The following is a 19,350-nucleotide window of genomic DNA, read 5'->3' as shown; positions in this document are numbered from 1 at the left end:
CTCCCGGTCTGAGTGGTGCTGCTCTGATCAAGAGAACAGAATAAGTCCCTAGGGGACCAGTAAAATGAAAAAAAGTGTTCAATTTAAAAAACAATATAAAATTTCAAATCATCCCCCCCCCATTGAAAATTAAAGGGTTAAAAAAGATATCCAGACATTTGGTATTGCCGAGTTCAAAAAAGTCCAATGTACAAAATATAAAATCAATTAATCTGATCGGTAAATGGTGTAGCGGCAAAAAAATTCCAAACGCCTAAATTACGTTTTTTGGTTGCTGCAAATTTTGCTCAAAATGCAATAACAGGTGATCAAAACTTAGCATCTGTGCAAAATTGGTACCATTGAAAACGTTAGCTTGAGCCGCAAAAAAATAAGACATCCAGAATCCCAAAAAATGAAAACGCTATGTTTCACGGAAAATTGCGCAAAACCTGCGCCACTTTATTTTCACAATTGTATGATTTTTTTTTTAACCCCTTAGATAAAAGTAAACCTATACATGTTTAGTGTCTACGAACTCGCACCGACCTGAGGAATCACACGGCACATCAGTTTCACTATATAGTGAACACAGTGAAAAAAATCTCAAACAATCGTGTAATCACACTTTTTTTGCAATTTTTCAGCATTTGGAATTTTTTTGCCATTTTCCAGTACACTATATGGTAAAACTCATGGTTTCATTTAAAAGTAGAACTCATTCTGCAAAAAACAAGCCCAAGATTGACGGAAAAATAATAAAGTTACGGCTCTCCAAAGAAGGGGAGTGAAAAAAAATTAGAAAATTGGCCGGGGGTGAAAGGGATAAAGTCAGTTTAATCTTTTTCTATCCATTTTTCCTGAGGAAAACCAGCTGCCTAATAACTATGCACTCCTTGATAAAGGGTGTTGAAAGCCTTATTCCTCACCCTCCCACATGCTTCAAACCAATAAGCAATCAGGTTTCTACATCTTGGAGTTCGAAAATTTGCATAAAAAAAAATGATATGGTTAAAATACTTGTACCGCCCCGGGGCTCGGCCGGCTGCTGAGCCGCTCGGATCTGGGCTCGTCGGTGGGTGGCTCGAGCTCCTCCCAGACCTGGGGGTCACGTCACTCTGAAGGGATGGTGTTCGGTGGGGAGGTCCACGGCCGAGGCCGCGGTTGTTTTTGGGGGGTTAAGTTCGTGACGCCACCCACAGGTTGTGGTAAATGGATGGACACCACCGCTGCCGTTGACTAGGCTCCCGGGGATGGTGTTGCGTAGCTTGGTGTTGACGCCTCCGTGGGTAGCGGGTGATGGGCCCGAGGGGGGTTTGCTGAGAAGGGGGGATGCGTGCTGGCTAGTTGGTGTGGTGTGCGGCCCGAGGGCACTGTTGAACTCACTATTACAGATACACTGGAGTCTCTGGTAAACCAAACAAGATGGTGGACGGTGCCCGCAGCCGGCTGTGCTTCCCCCCCCCTTTTTCAGGTTGGTGGTTTCCGCCTTTCTCCTGCACCTTACTTTTAGAAGAATGGTGACTCCTATGCCTGAGCAACGGTAGTCCGCTCCCTGGCTTTGTGTGTGCCGGCAGAGCCCGTTTGCCCGCAGACGCTGGCCCGTGGGATCTCGATGCCTGGGCGGTGGCTTTCTATGCCTCTGGTTGGGCTGTTGTCTTTAGTCGGGTCTTGGATGGAAAAGGACCTAAAGTCCAGACCTCAATCAGTGAATTCGACTCGGTCCAGTGGCTTCTTGGTCTGAGTACCCCTCCTGGTTCCCCGGTTCAGTACCGGCGGGCCACTACCCGATCCTGGTCCCTTACGGTTCCACCGGCTGTAATCCCAGCTTCTGCAGGCGGCCACCACCGTCTGCCTCCTGGCCACAGGGTATCCGGGCTCTGACCCAGATCCCTGACAGACGTCTACTCTTTGCTACCACTCTCCTCCACTCCTGTCACTGAACTCCTTTTTCTCCCGCCTCAGGCTCTCCGAACTCCTCGGTGGGTGTGGCCAACCGCCTGGCTCCGCCCCCGGGTGTGAACGTTAAGTCCTGAGAGGGGTGACTAAGGGTTTTAAGGTTGGCTGCTGTTACCTTTTTTAGGGGAAGGTGTTTGTGTAAGGGACTACCTGTGACTACCTGGCTAGTCCAGGGCGTCACATTCTAACCTGCCTAATAATTGTACACAGTGTATAGAAAGGACTTTCAAGAAGGTGCATACTAAAAGAAGAATGAGGTTAAAATTAAAAAATAGACAAAAAACACCAACAACTATACAGGAATGTTGTGCAAATGCAATAATCAATCCCAAAATATTTTCATCTTGATTTTAGCATTGATGTGATGGTGTCGTCATCAAAAGTGAATTAAAGAGTGTAACTGCATATTCTAAATGGCATTGATGCCCTGTTTTATTTAAAGAAGCAGTCCCATTGAGGTTTTTTTCCGTTCCATTTTTGTAAATGTACATGTAGTGTAGTGCGAGTGTAATAAAGGGATGGTTCACTACTCTGCATAGTGCCCACATATTGATGTAACCCTCATAGAGAAGGATTTTTTCAAATACCTTGTTTGGTCCATTTTTGCCTCAGAGAGGTGATATTGTGGTCCGCTCATCACCATGAAGTGACCCCTGGGCTCCGTGACTTCTGAGATCCGGTGATGTCATGTCAACTGCCAGTTGACCCCCACATCATCGAGGCCGGCCGCAGTCTCCCTGAGTGACTGGGCTGTGGGCGGATCTTCACCGCTCGTCACAGCGCAGCATCTCACATGTTCTCTCCTTCACTGCAGAGCGCTGCAAGCAGGAGCAATGCTGGGGTGTGATGAGTGATGAAACGCCACCCTCAGTACAGTCACTCAGGAAGACTGGGGCCAGCCTCGGTGTTGTCGGGTCAAGTGGAAGTTGACGTGACATCACTGGATCTCATAGGTCACAGAGCCTGGGGGTCACTTGATGGGGTTGAGCGGACCACAGTAGCACAACTTTAGCTTAAAGGCACAACTGACTAAACAAGGTATTTGAGAAAAGCCTTCTCTGAGGTTTACTGTACATCGATGTGGCCACTAATGCTGAGTAGAGAACCACCTTTTTAATATACTCACAAATTGCTGCTTTTACTGATATTCAGCGTCACTCTTCTCAGTGATGTCATCGCTCTTTAGACTATCTCTCTCATTTTATGCTGTGTGTTAGCCAGAAGTCTCTTTACAATGTAAAGCGGGCTTTACACGCTACGATATCGTTAATGTTTTAACGTCGGGGTCACGTTGTTAGTGACGCACATCCGGCGTCATTAACGATATCGCAGCGTGTGATACTTACCAGCGACCTTAAGCGACCTCAAAAATGGTGAAAATCGTTCACCATGGAGAGGTCGTCCCAAAACCAAAAATCGGTAATAGTTGATTATCGATGTGGTTCGTCGCTCCTGCAGTAGCACACATCACTGTGTGTGACACTGCAGGAGCAAGGAACGTCTCCTTACCTGCCGCCGGCCACAATGCAGAAGGAAGGAGGTGGGTGGGATGTTACGTCCCGCTCATCTCCGCCCCTCCACTTTGATTGGCCGGCCGCTTAGTGACATTGCGGTGACGTTGCTGTGATGCCGATCGTCCCTCCCCCTTGAGGGAGGGATTGTTCGGCAGTCACAGCGACGTCGCCGACCAGGTAAGTGCGTGTGACGCTGCCGTAGCGATAATGTTTGCTACGGCAGCGAACACACGATATCGCACACACGACGGGGGTGGGTGCTTACACGCTCGATATCGCTAGCAATTGATAGCAATGTCGTAGCGTGTAAAGCCCGCTTAAGTCTATAGAACCTCGTTCTGACGCTCATAAGTCTTATGCGGGATTTACACGAGACGATATATCGTGTGATATGTTGTCGGGGTCACGGTTTTCGTGACGCACGTCCGGCATAGCGCACGACATCATCTCGTGTGACACCTCTGAGTGACACAGTATCGCTCACAAATCGTGAGTCGTGTACTCATCGTTAACTTTCATAATATCGTTTATTTTCATGGGTGCAGGTTGTTCATCATTTCTGTGGCATCACACGTTGCTCCGTGTGACACCACGGGAACGATGAACACAGCGTACCGGTGTCCCACGGCACCCGCCGTCTTAATGGAAGGAAGGAGGTGGGCAGGCTGTTTACATCCCGCTCATCTGCGCCCCTCCGCTTCTATTGGCCGGCTGCCGTGTGATGTCACTGTGATGCCGAACGTCCCTCCCACTTCAGGAAGTGGACGTTCGTCGCCCACAGCGAGGTAGTCCGGAAGGTAAGTGCGTGTGACGGGGGTTAAACGAGTTTGTGCGCCACTGGCAGCGATTTGCCCGTGACGCAAAAACAACGGGGGTGGGTATGATCGCTCGTGCTATCGCACAATAGATCGACTCGTGTAAAGCAGGCTTTACATTGCAAAAGCGACTTTCGGGTTATGCAGAACACAGTGTGATCCAGAAAACTGAAGAATGGTGACATCACTGAGAAGACGAGCTGAAATTTGGAAAAAGCAGTGCTTGGTGAGTATATTAATACGATAAAACAATTGCATTTTTAATGAACCAGCTAATACATTTAGTTGTCTAGCGTGCAGAAATGATGATTCCAACATGGCAGTGATGAAGAGAAAGCTTGTACACCTAATTAGCCTCTACTTCTTAGTTGGGTTGTATAATATAGTAGTTTCAATTTAGTGCAGAAATCAGGGACGGTTGTGAACGTTTATATGTATAGACGTTTCTTAATAAATACACACATATATGAAAAACTTAAAGGAGTCTTCGACTTTCAGAAAATCTTTTTACTCAAGAACAAACAGCTCTTTACTGCTGCTTCCTGTGACTGGCATTGGCTGCAGTGCTGTCCTCATATTGACATTGCTGCAGTAATGATCGTGGGATAATGGGTGTCAGACCCCATTGATCTGATATTGATGATCTAGGTTATCACTATTATAGTAGTGGAAAACCACTTTAAATGCCCCCTTTTTTTTTTATATCATATCAGCATTTTAGCTATGATTATCCTCTTAATAATAACACCAGTGATTGCTTTATTCTGTATCAAACACTATAGATATAATTTTCTTTAACTACAATGTATGAATTGTTATACTTACCGATCCTGATCAGCTTTAAAGGGAACCTGTCACCAGATTTGGGGCCTATAAGCTGCAGCCACCACCATTGGGTTCATATATACGGCATTCTAATTGAGGCAGGACCTCAATGCCACGAATGTGGATGACGTAGGACGCGTCATCCACATTAGCTTCAGAAGGAGGACAAAGATGGCCGAAAGAGGAGGCGGCCGGAGAACGGAGGCACCCATCCGACTGGTCTGCACCGCACAGACCCTTAGATGAGTATAATAAAGTGATTTTTGCGTGTAACACAGCGGCCTGGGCTCTTATATACAGTACTCTGGAATGCTGTATTAATATAATAATAATATTAATATTATTATTTATTTATAGAGCACCATTAATTCCATGGTGCTGTACATGAGAAGGGGTTACACACAGAATACATACACAAGTTACAATAGACAGACTAGTACAGAGAGAAGAGGGCCCTACCCTTGCGGGCTTACATTCTATAGGATTATGGGGAGGAGACAGTAGGTGCGGTGTAGATTGGGTGGCAGCTCCGCACGGTGGTCGGGCGGCAGCTCCGCACGGTGGTCGGGCGGCAGCTCCGCACGGTGGTCGGGCGGCAGTGAGTTCATTGTAGATTGTAGGCATTTCTGAACAGGTGGGTTTTCAGGCTGTATATAAGAGCCCACTGGTGGTGGCCACAGTTTATAGGGCAAAAAAGTGATGACGGGTTCCCTTTATTATTTCTGTTTTCAAAATTGTATTATTTTACAAATAAACTGCTTTTTTATGACCCTCACTATTTATTATGCTAGTTTAATACACATTTTATATTTACATTTATCACTATTTGTAGTTATGTACTTTGTTAGATAGTTTGCAATATTCTATCAAATTTATATGCCTTTTATATACATACTATGCAGCGTTCCTGTAAAACCATGTTATCTGATATTTAACCTTTCCTGCTCCAATCATATAAACATATCCACCATTGTTCACGTTTCATGTTTCCTATTGGTATGTAAATATCTGTCAGAATTAGCCCCTGCTGATCCCTCCATTAGACCCATTTCACTCATCTGCACATTTTATTTTATATTTACATATTAACATATTTTTTAGCCTAGTAAAGATTCCAATCTGACATGTTGAAATATCTAACCTTGCTAATAAAACGATCTCTTTATGTACTCCTGGTTAACCGATGTCTCCTTTATGTTAAGAGCCTGTCACTAACTCAAGTGGCCAGTTTGTGTCCATAATCTATTCCAATTTTTGTTTATTTCAAATCCACCCATACAATTCCACTGATGTGGGTCTTTTTGTTTTGTTTTTTTTTAATTTGGAACTGGTAGCTTTTATTGTCTTTACAAGGGGGTAATAATAAAGAGCAACCTAAAGCCCCACCCACAGAGAATCTGAGCCACACCCCCTTTTGTAAATCCCATAAAATATAGGGATAAATAAAAAGGTCCATATTTCCGGATCCATATAGAGGAGTAAAAAAACAAAAAAAAAAAGTACTCAGGAGAACAGTGGGAATAGACTAAGAGGAAAAACTGGCCACTTTTAACCTGGTGACAGGCCCTCCTTAAATGGATTTCATTGTATTACAATAGGAGTGTCAATTGGGTTACCACATACAGTATCATGGCCCTTGAACGTGGGTAAGACAAATATCCCTTTGGGTCAGGAAAAGCAAATGTTCTTTTGATTCCCCCCTCTCCCAACCCCTTTCATAAAATATGAGGGCAAATTGTAATCTTGTATCAAAATTTCTTCACTATGTTTGTAACATATGAAATTACACTACAGGATAAATAGTTGTGCTCTTCAAGTGACGCTTCATATTTTCATCCCATATAAAGCTTATACTATGGCACTACACCTGTTGTGAAGGTACATGAAGGTACATCTCTCAACATGACAAGTGGCTGCCTGGGCATGATTTAGGTTCAGGTTTTTATTGGAAAGTTTTCATTTCTAATAAGAGCATTATGATAATTTATTGGGGTGTGGTTGGAGCTTGTCCAGAAATGAGGTCACAGTTGAGCTTTGTGGCAGCCAATATCAAAATGTCACCACGTACACCTCTTTATATTAAGGCTTCTACAAAACATCATAATTGCACTATGTTAGCCTATATGGAAAACTGCGTGCCTACTATAGATCAGTTGTTCTCAACGTTTCTAAGCCAAGTACCCAGATCTCAAGGTAATAACCTGTAAGTATCCCAAATTGTATGATCACCCAATGTGCTACACCTATTAAGAGCATAGCAGGAGTCTACTAAAGACATGAGAACCCAAGAAATGCTGAAAATCGAACCTATCAGGGGCGTAATTACACCATTGGTGTAATCTGGGCTGCCGCACTGGAGCCAACATAGGTAAGGGAGCCCACATCTGCCTCTAATGCAACAGGCAGCTTCTGTCACAGACAAATCAATGCATTACAAAGGGTCCATATACTTCACAAAAGTGAATACACCACTCATATTTTTGTAAATGCTTTATTATATCTTTTCATGGCACAATACTAAAGATATGATACTTTGATACAATGTAGTCAGTATACAGCTTGTATAACAGTGTAAACTTGGTGTGCCCTCTAAATAACTAAACACACAGCCATTAATGTCTAGACTGCTGACATCAAGAGCGGGTACACCCCTAAGTGAAAATCGCCAAATTGTGCCCAAAGTGTCAATATTTAGTGTGGCCACGATTATTTTGAAGAACTACCTTAACTCTGTTGGGAGTTGATTAGAGCTTTACCGGTGTCACTGGAATCCTTACATCCTCCATGACGACATCATGGAGCTGGTGGATGTTAGAGACCTTGCGCTCCTCCACCTTCCATTTGAGGATGCTTCACAAATGCTCTATAGGGTTTAGATCTGGAGGCGTGCTGGGCCAGTCCAGCACCTTTACACTCAATTTTTTATTTTTTTTGTAAGGCAGAGATTATCTTGGTGGTCATTATGTTGGAATAATGCCCTATCGTCCAGTTTACAAACAGAGGGAATCAGGCTCTGCTTCAGTATGTCACAGTACATTTTAGCATTTATGGTTCCCTCAATGAACTGTAGCTCCCCACAACTAGCAGCACTTATGCAGCCCCAAACCATGACACTCCCAGCACCATGCTTGACTGTAGGAAGACACACTCATCTTTGTACTCCTCTATTGGCTGCATGCCGCACACGCTTGATGCCATCTGAACCAAATAAGTTTACCTTGGGCTCATCAGACCACAGGACATGGTTCCAGTAAGCCATGTCCTTAATCTGCTTGTCTTCAGCGAACTGTTTGCAGGCTTCCTTTTGAATAATCTTTAGAAGAGACTTCCTTCTGGGACAACAGCCATGCAGACTAATTTGGTACGGTGTATGTTCTGAGAACTGACAGGCAAACACCCCCCCCCCAACACACCCTTTTAACATCTGCAGAAATGCTAGCAGCACTCAAACATCTATTGTGAATAGACAACCTCTGGATATGATGCTAAGCTCGTGCACTCAACTTCTTTGGTCAACCATGTTGAGGCCTGTTCTGAATCAAACCGGTCTTGTTAAAGCATTGTATGGTTTTGGCCACTGTGCTGTAGCTTAGTTTCAGGGTGGTGGCAATTTTCTTATAGCCAAGGCCATCTTTAGGTAGAGTAACAACTTTTTTTTCCCAAATCCTCTTAGAATTCTTTGCCATGATGTTCGATTTTGAACTTCCAGTGACCAGTAGGAGAAAGTGTGGGAGCAATAACACCAAATGTAACACACCTGCTCCCAATTAACACCTGAGTGTCACGATGTGACTGCAGTAGCGTAAGGGACAAGGGGCTCCTATACTGTCCCTGATGCTAGGGAACCTTAAACTATTCCTGACCCCCAGATTATCCCTGAAGGTGGAGACGCCAGAGTGCTGTGTTTTTACTATTCTCCTGACCAGATCTAATCTGTTACCTCATGGAAGGAAGGGATGGGAAAACAGATTAAGACAAACTGGAGAAAATGAAAACTGACACACACTGCAAACTCACAGGAATAAACAGTAAAAAAGACAACAAGGGTTAACACCACAAACGCTCACAGCAATATTACACAACCACCAGTAAATCTGGATCACAACCTCACCAGATCAGCATATGTAAAGTATAGCTGGCATTAATTAAATAGCACAGGCAGCCAAACATGGCTGGCTCCTCCACAGCATGTGATCAAAGAAATTAAGAAGCAGCCTGCAGAGATCAACTCTTGATAGCCTGCCTAAGGCCATGTGCGCACGTTGCATCCAGTACCTTGCAGAAATAAACGCATCCTCTGGCAGAATTTGTCAGTGTCAAATTTGGTTTTCACCACATAAACGCAGGAAATACGCATGCATTTTTATAGCGTTTTGCCGCGTTTTGATCTCGTTTTACATGCATTTTCAGTGCTTAAATTGAGATGTTTTCAATACAAATACACAAATAAAGTTTAAACATTCAAACAGTAGGAAAAAAATAAATAATTATCTTTAAATCAGACACTATAATGATAATTTACCAAAAATGATTGAGATTTAATAATTATGTTCAAAATAAAGTAAAAGTATTGTTTGACTCCTTTTTTAACCCCTTCACGACCATGGACGGATCTTTCCGTCATGGATCGTGTCCCGGTAAGCCCCGCCCCCTGCCGCGGGCAGGCGGCGTGGATCGGCACACATATGAGCTGTTTTCAACAGCTGACATGTGTGCCTACATGTTCCGAGTGGAATCGCATTCCACCCGGAACATTAACCCCTTAGATCTCGCTGCCAAAGTCTGGCAGCGAGATCTACATGCGCGCGGCCATCTTTTTTACTTACCGCCGCCCCCTCCGGACGTCACGTGAGTGATCACGTGACGTTCGGTGGTTGCCATCGTAGCACAGGGTCATGTGATGACGCCTGGTGCTACGAAGTTTCACTTTCATTCTTCCTCGGCACGGAGCAGAGGAAGAAAGTGACTGAATCTGCTGATTACAGCGGTATAGCTGTGATCAGCAGATAGTGATCAGCGATCGGATTGCTGATTGCTATAGCCCCCTAGGGGGACTAGTAAAATAAAATAAAAAAAGTAGAAAAAAAAGTTTTAAAAAATTAAAAAAAAAAAAAAAAACCTAAAAGTTCAAATCACCCCCCTTTCCCCCCATTGAAAATTAAAGGGTTAAAAAATAAATAAATATACACATATTTGGTATCGCCGCGTTCAGAAATGCCCGATCTATCAAAATATAAAATCAATTAATCTGATTGGTAAACGGCGTAGTGGCAAAAAAATTCCAAACGCCAAAATTACGTTTTTTGGTCGCCGCAAGTTTTACGCAAAATGCAATAACAGGCGATCAAAACGTAGCATCTACGCAAAAATGCTACCATTAGAAACATCACCTCGAGACGCAAAAAATAAGCCATCACTGAGCCATAGATCCCAAAAAATAAGAACGCTACGTGTTTCGGAAAATGGCGCAAAACGTGCGCCACTTTTATTGGACAAACTTGTGAATTTTTGTTAACCCCTTAGATACAAGTAAACCTATACATGTTTGGTGTCTACAAACTCGCACCGACCTCAGGTATCATACCCACACATCAGTTTTACCATATAGTGAACACCGTGAATAAAACATCCCAAAAACTATTGTGCCATCACACTTTTTTTGCAATTTTTCCACACTTGGAATTTTTTTGCTGCTTTCCAGTACACCATATGGTAAAACTTATGATTTCATTTAAAAGTACAACTTGTCCCGCAAAAAACAAGCCCTCATATGGCAAGATTGACGGAAAAATAAAAAAGTTACGGCTCTCGGAAGAAGGGGAGCAAAAAACAAAAACGCAAAAACGGAAAGTGCCCCGGGGCTGAAGGGGTTAAAGTAGGAATGGATGTGAGGGCAAATGGAAACCTCTTGACCTCACTATAATGTCAAAAAAGCATGTATTTAGCGTCAAAAAAGCATGTAAAATGCTAGAAATTTCTTTAAGGATGCGTTTTGATCATTCTTATTGACATCAATGTTAGCAAAACACTGCCAAAATGGTAAAAACAATTGACATGTTTCTTCTTCAAACGCAGAGTGTGCACACAATATGCCTATTTGCCACAGACTTTGCTTGGAAATCAAAACGCATGCATTTTTGCAATTAAAAGCTGCAGTTCCAAACGCTGCGGAAATGCATGAAAAAACGCAACGTGCGTACATGGCCTAAGTCTGTGGGTCGATGCCTGCATCTCTCTGCTGATCAGACATCCGAGAAGTTAGCAGGCAGAGTACCAGAATCTGTAGTTTCCACGGATCCTGACGTCGCCATGACAATTGGCGATGACCCCAAAATTCTCCTTCTGCCATTGAGATCTTGTAATACTAATGTATCACATGACACATATCTTCAGTGTTGTCCCATGAAAAGATAAAACACATTATTTTCAAAACTGTGAGCGTTGTATTCACTTTTGTGATATGAGTATGTACACAGCATAAGAACCATTTGGAAGAGCTGGTGTACATATAGGTATGCACCCATTATTCTACAGTAGATTGTGTCCTCCGCACCAAAAATAAGGAGTGAGCCACAGTCTGAAATGCATAGGGATATATGCAACATTTGCATGTAGTTGAGAAGGGTTTTTTTTATTATGACTTTTATCCGGAGACTCGGCTGGAGGATTTCTTACTTGGTCCTCCACAGCAACCCTGACTGCCAGATTACGGTTATATTAACTTCTGTTCCTAGTGAAATCATCGGGATCAGATTGGGATTGAAATCACATGATCACTATGGCAGTCATTACTAAGATCTGTAAAAAATCATCTTCTGTTTGTCTCTATTGTCAGGCTCAGATCGGAGGAGATAGAGCAGCTTGTACACAGTATACTCCTATATTACTGAATATAATATATTAATCCCTTCACTTTTGTCTTACCCAGATTAAAGGGGTTGTCATATGAACACAGTACATTTTAATCAATAAATCTTGGCTTAAATAAGTTCCATAATTGGATGTGTGGAAAAAAAATGTTCCTGTGCTGAGAATCTTATAAATGTGCCCCTACCATGTACTGTGTAATGGCCATGTCTGACCGTACAGGAGCATGATCTGAACATACTACAGCTCCTGGGCAGGGGAGGAAGAGTATACAGAGAGGACAGCATGGGATTGCAGTAAATTCTTCTTGTGAGGTAAAACACTTCCCTGCCTGTTAAACACGTTTTAACTCACAGAAGCATCTGCAATTCCATGCTGTAACTTTTGTAACTCTTTTTTGTGTCCTCCCCAGCCCAGGAGATGTGGTATGATCAGACCATGTCCCTTTACAGTCAGACACAGCCATTACACAGTACATAGCAGGGACACATTTATAAGATTATCTCAGCACAGGAACATTTTTTTAAACACATCCAATTGAGGAAATTAATAGTATTCCAAGAACTATTGATTTAAATGTACTTTGTGCTTAGGACGAGCCCCTTTAAAACTTTTGAAGCCTACACACCATACTGCTATGACAATACTACCATATTCAGCTCATACAACCTCTATAATATATCCAAATAATGCAGGAATTTATAAGAATAGCTGATCAGTGCATAAGAAATGACATGGCTATGTTATGATGCCAAATACACCCAGCAACCATTTTTCCCTTGGGTGGAGACTGCTATTTATCAGATTATTATCAGACTAATTAGCCGTTCTACTTTCTTTTGTTTGTTTCTAATCCAGCGATTTGCTTGCAACAATTTATCAAATGTGTCACGCTGAGTCATTCAGATGTGCATATGTATTAGTTATCTTTATGTCAAATCTGTGTAAATTAAACTAAGTAAATTTATGGTTATTGTCATAAGAGCACTTCATAGATTTTCCACCAATCCATTGTTACGGAGACTGTGCATGTAAAGGTAGAGGCTAGGCTTCATACTCAATAGTAATGGAATAATTTAGAATATCTGTAATTTAAATAAGTTTTCATTTGCTGAATAAGTACTGTATATTGATTGTAAATGTAAAAACTACAGCATCTTTTTAATACACTTTGCCTATATTCCTTATTCCTTAGTGAGATCTTAGCTTGCTATTAGAGAATGAAAACATGCATTGATTACATCCACAGCTAAAAATCTGTCCTGATCATATCTAAGAAAGGGTAAATTTACACTGTATAATTATTGGGATGTTTTAGTATTTGGCTTAAAAAAAAAAATCATTCTATGCAGCACAGGATGATGTGCTGCCGAGGATAATCATTTTCAAGCCAAACATTAATTTCAATGATGTGCACATCGTAAGCAAGATTGGTCTGTTTAAACAGGATATTAAAAAAACACCAAATAGCAAACATAGCTAATCGGGTTTAATTTACAATCACAGAACATATCGTGTAAATTGGATCTTTAAAGAGGTTGTCCACTACATTTCCATTGACCGATCCTTAGGACAAGTACTCAATGTCTGATCCGTAGGGGTGTGACACTGAGCACCCCCGCCAATCAGCTCCTCTTGATGCCAGCAGCAATAGGCAGCTGGAAATGCTCAGTTCTGGAGCTCTCTGACAACTAATAGTGTCCGCGGCCGGGTCCTGCATATCTGCCTCCCATTGAAATCTATAGGAGGCAGATGTGCAGTACCCAGCTGCAGCCGCTATCCGTTGATGTAGCAACTCTGGAACAAAACATTTCCAGCTGCTGGCACTGAGAACTGCTAGTCGGCGGGGGTGCGGGGTATCGTACCACAGCCGATCAGACATTGATGACCTATCCTAAGGATAGCCCATCAATGTAAATGTAATGGATAATATCTTTAAGCTTAATGTGTATACCAAATCTATGGGCACAGATGTATTGAAATATACTGTGTTTTAACCATAGATCTTAAATATACGGTAAGCTCATGCATTTTTATTCATAAGTAGCTGTAGTACCGGGCATTGCCCAGGATAGTAACTGTTTCTCTCTCAGTCTCTGTGTGTTGCTGTCTGTCTGTCTCTTTCCTTGTCTGTCTGTCTGTGTCTGTCTGTTTCTATCTGTCTCAATCTCTGTATCTGTCTATCTCTCTCTATCTCTGTGTGTGTCTTTCTGTCTGTGTTCTGCCTTCGTCCACGTGTGAGCTGTGTGGACTCCGGCATACAGCTAACCTTCATCCACTGTTTCAATAAACAGACTGTGTTGCCTTTAAGTCTTTTATTAATTAAATGATGATGGATAGGTGGATGATCATAAGAAATGGATGATTGATTGGTAAAAACTATAACAAAAGATACAAATCCAAATCAGTACAGGCATATCACAAATAACAGAATGACATACATAGTAGTGCTGGTATTTACAGAATCTGCATAACATAGAGAGCAATGCATATGACTGAATACAACATTTACACTGCTGATGCTGCCCTACACCTGCTCTGCATGTATCACGGCCTATGTAATCTGAGTAGAGCCACTGTTACTTCACAGTGCCTACATAACAACTGTACACATATTCTAACATAAATATGTAGTTTAGTACAATGATTCCTACCGGGATCCACTAGTCAGGAGGAATGATTGAAGAAAAGGAACTAGAGCCAGCTATAGCACCTCTGAATCCTATGGAGGCACCAAGACATCTGCTTCTCGAACTCAGGAAGGGAAGGGAAAAGGGGCAGTCCAAGGAAGTATCTTTTCCTTAAAGCAACAGGCTCCAACCCACAGAAATACTGTAGAGATGTATGAGGAAAACACTTAAAACATAAGAAAGCCAACAGTGACCTCTTGTGGGCAACAAACGATATTACCCTTGTCCTATTTAATGAATAGAAGACAGAACAGTCTGTCTATTTCCCGGTCTGTCTCACCACCGACATCTTATTGCCTCTCACATAAGCTTCTTATATTAACAGTTTATGTTGCTCCTATAGCAACCACTGACAGTTGCTATTAATAGCCTGCAGCTCCCTGCTCCATTCAGTTTAATGGATGCAGGATTTTTGGAGAGTAACTGTAAAGCGCAGGGTTACATTTTCCCGCCAAAACATAGTCTATGACATTCCCTGAGTCACATGGAGTGTCTGTGCAAAATTTCGTGATTGTAAATGCGATGGTGCGGATTCCTTTAGCGGACGGACATACATACATACATACACTCAGCTTTATATATTAGATGAGGGGAATTTATTGATTGATATTTTATACTTTGTGCTTAATGGGGTATTCTGGTTTCAGTGAACTATTGTCCCAAGGTGCATTTAAGTGTAAAGAAAAAAACTGATCTTTACTTACCCTCCCCAGGTCCAGAGCTGTGTTTCCTTCTGTCTCTGTTTTTCCAGTGCTGTTACATTACTAATTCAGTTACTGAGCTTAGAGGCTCATGTCTTTCTACATTGGTTGAGCCATTGAGCTCAGTGATAAACTGAAGTAGTAATGTAAGCCGCTGACATGATGTCACCGCTGCACCCAAAACAATGAGACAGAAATCGTTGCTGAGAACTGGCACTGGTCAAGAGAGGGTGAATACTATCTGGTTTTGTTATTTTACATTAGTTCTATCATTTAGGGACCGCAATTTTAAAAGTGGGAAAACCCCTGGAATAAGATACACACCTTGAATGCATTTCTAACCATACAAAAAATGACGCCATGTCCATTTGCGCTATAATTTACACCAATTTTCAGCAACAATTATTGCCGTATTTGCACTCCTTAAATTCCAACCATTTTTAAAGAAGAGATGGTGAGCCATGGCAAAAAGTTGTATAGTACAAATATGGCATTGGGTGAATGATGAATCTCACTCCCCCTTAACACACACACACACACACACACACTCTCTGTATGGTCAACATTATTTATTATTACTGTCAAAATCAATACATATTAATCATTCAATCTCTCTTTTTAATGTTTCTCCAGTGTAGATGACGCACTGATTACATGATTGTTGTGTTCTATTTTCGTAGGTATTTTTGGACAGTCTAATCATGTCAGAAATAAAAGTCCAGGAGTGTAAGTCTCCCTGCATTAATAATGAGCTGGCGGGCGAGTTTAAGCTGGTCAGTGTACAGGCCATTGGCAAAGATGTGGTTCTGAATCTGACAATCACAAACCTGACAACTGACCCGAAGGTGGTAAATGTTGACATCAGGGCGGCTTCAGTCCTCTACACCAAGAAGGAAATACACGAACTACTCAAAGAACAGAAGACAATTAATATTAAAAGCTGTGAAGGTAATTACTGCAAAATCTTTTATAGAGATATAAAGAACTTACATGTTTCAACTATTAAAAATATGGCAAAAAGAAAGTAACATATAAAAGCAGATATTGTTAATAGATATTGTTACACTATTCTTCCTCAATCAACAATTAATGGAATACAGCCCAGAACAGACTGATAAACAGGCTGATATAGCCAAAATCTATTAGAATTGCCACTTATTAGAAGGAAAATGGTCAGCAACTCAGAGCAAACTGAATGACAATTACCAGCCATGGAAGTTTAAGTGGAAATATTACTGTCCAGTGATGACTAGCAGGAGCTTGTTACTACAGAGAGACCACAGATTATTAATCAGGAATGGGACAGGATAACAGAGTAGCAAGAAGCACTAACCCTAGAAGCCCCAGAAATTTCGAGCTCCCCCCTGAAGTCCCGAAAGAAGGTCAAATGACAAATACAATAAACTGAATAGAACTAACTAGAAACTAAATGGCTAAACTCAATGGAAAACAACAACCTCCTGTGGTGCGACAGTAATGGCCTTAATTATAGAACAAAAGACAGTGATTATAGGATGTTAGCTAAAATCCTTCAAGTCATTCGACCAGTCTCTGGGTTCCAAAGGTAGAAATGTTAAATGACCCCTCTCTGGGACTTCTAGTGCTAAAAGATTGTTAGTGGAGGATAGCCATAAGATCCACTAAAGAAATGAGAATACAGTTAGATTGTGGAATGTAGTGCGAAAGCTGCATGAGAGCTCCAGTAAAGGAGTTGAGGATCTCTGAAGCTTAAGTAGGTAAACATCACCATCTGGTGGCCAGAAATTGTGTCAGCAGAAACTAAAAGAACAGCTGGAACTACAAAAGTGAATAATCAGTTTTCTAAAGGGAAGGAATGGGATGAGACGCATGTTCAGGTGACAGTTGTGTCAGTTTCTAAATATAAAATGCCTAGCCGTGCCAAGAAGGGAGGAATTGACACTAGAATCTTGTTCAAGGAAGGTCGTGCAGAGATACGGCATTGAGTGGGGTTTTGGACAGCACTTCAGAGCACAAAGTCGGCCAGCCAATTAAGACTGTGCAGAGATTCCTTAATTTGCTAATCCTTGATTTTATATAGTTAATAAACCCTTGCTGGTTAAGTCACCACTGCAGCCTCATTGACCGTGTCATTGCATTCGACCAGCTGCTTACCTAAACAGCAAGGTGTTTCTGCTAAGGAAATTGTATAAAAAAAAGCCAAAACCAGGAGTGGAATAGTCAGAGGAAAAGTATAATTGAAATACGTGCAACACGTCTGCATTTTTTTACTCCTTCCCAGTTGTGGCTTTACAGGTTAAAAACTCACCAACTACTGAACATGCGCACGTTGCTTAACCTTTGTCCGGCTGAGTAGATACAATTGTAACTATTCCGTTTTAAAATTGCAATAATTTTTTTTTTCTCCAAAAGCCGTAGAGGGTTGAAATTTCGTGACATCTCTGCAGTTTTGGTCCAGAATATATTGGCCAAATTTCAATAAAATATCTCTACCCCCTTCCGAGATAAGGGGTCGCTGTTAACGTTGTAAAATTATGCAGCTTGATGAAGGTTAAAGTGGTGACTTCAACAGGTTTTTATTAGGTCGGAACAGGGAGATGGAAGAGTCTTGATTAAACAATATACAAAGACAAAATATAAAGCAAAAGAAATTATATGACCGTTTGCATGTTTTAGTTACACACAACTGAACATGAAGGATTATTTGAAATAAACAATTAGCAATAAACAAACCCAGGTCCTTTCACCAGGGGACCGTCAAAGTCACCCTACTAGGGTGATAATATGCAATAAACAAGAAAACTTGAGGTTTCATAGACCCACTTATGTCAGTGGTTCATTTAGATGTGGTGCAGTTACATGGCAATGCACTACTCAAACAGTTATTTAAAAAACTATTCTCTCTTTGTACCATAAGCAAAATGTGAATCGATGGCCTGGCTCACTTGGATCCTGCTCCAGAACAAATGTCCATTTCTCAGTCTTTGTTTTTCGACATCCAATGATCTTCGGTGCTTGGCCACTTAGATGGGTCCTCTTCAGGTTATGGTGTTTGGTCTTCGGGTTCCTCTGGTGAGACTATGTGGTTTTCAAGTTCCTTTAGCAATGTTATGAAGGCTTTGGATTCCTCTAGGTTTAGTGCATTTCTGGATGATTCCCTTGCACACGTCCATTCCCCTGGTGTTCCTGGCACCAACTCTATCTTCCCACTGCTGACACAGCATTTTATATTTGGCAACTGCGTCACAGTGGTCACCTGACTTGGCATTTTCCCCTAACTCTTCCCTCAAGGAAGCACACTCCTGACAGATTGTTTCCTGGTGATCCTGCTCATCCGGCAGATGGCGATGTTTTTTGCACAAATGCCATGGGGCGCTAAATCTATGTATCTTCTTTTGGTCATCTTCTTACAGAACCAACCATAAGTTGGTGTATATACGTATGTGTGATGCCCCAGCAGCGGATCGAACCGCTCTGATCCGTGGGCAACGTCCGTTCGTGGCTCGAGGGTCTCCGGACCCGGGGGCTTAGGGCCACACTCTAAAGTAAAAGGGGATATTTACAGGGAGATTATAGTTTGTGACGTTGTGACGCCATCTGTGGTGTGCGGTAATTGGGAGTACTGCCGCTGCCGGTGTTGGGAGTACCCGGGGTGATGGAATGGGGCAGCAAGGTGTCGTTATCCTCCACAGGTAGGGGTATGCCCCGGGGCTCTGGATGATGATACTGGGTGCTGTGACAGAGAGATCACTCATGTACTCACTCAGCCAATAAGCAGATGCTGACAACTGGGTAAACCAAGTCTCTAGGTGTCGCTGCCTGTCAAGGGGAGCTCGTCCGGTTCCCGTCCCCTGCAGTGCTGCCTGGTGATCTGTGACCTGCCTCCTGGCACAAAGTTTAGATTCACTGTAGTGGCCCAGTAGTCTGTAACTTGCCGGGCCCCGCTCCTCACTGTGGCTAAGTGTGGGAGCCTGCTCTGAGAGCTCACACTTTGGATTTCAGTGGGCTGCGTATGTGGAAG

At 42.3% G+C, this 19,350-nt stretch overlaps 1 protein-coding gene across 2 annotated transcripts in view; it reads left to right on the top strand.

The window, feature by feature from the left end:
• Positions 1 to 19,350, top strand: part of LOC142311398 (protein-glutamine gamma-glutamyltransferase E-like) — a 65,507-nt gene that overhangs the window by 11,444 nt on the left and 34,713 nt on the right. For both annotated transcript variants that reach the window (XM_075349783.1, XM_075349781.1), the window contains exon 2: positions 16,031 to 16,298. In XM_075349783.1, coding sequence (XP_075205898.1) covers positions 16,052 to 16,298 — 247 coding nt within the window. In that variant the 5' untranslated portion in view covers positions 16,031 to 16,051. The remainder of the gene's footprint in view (positions 1 to 16,030; positions 16,299 to 19,350) is intronic.

This window comes from Anomaloglossus baeobatrachus, chromosome 5 (genome assembly GCF_048569485.1).
Source record: "Anomaloglossus baeobatrachus isolate aAnoBae1 chromosome 5, aAnoBae1.hap1, whole genome shotgun sequence".
NCBI classification, from domain to species: Eukaryota; Metazoa; Chordata; class Amphibia; order Anura; family Aromobatidae; genus Anomaloglossus; species Anomaloglossus baeobatrachus.
Note: the sequence above shows the minus strand (reverse complement) of the source record. Positions and strands in the feature narration are given on the sequence as shown.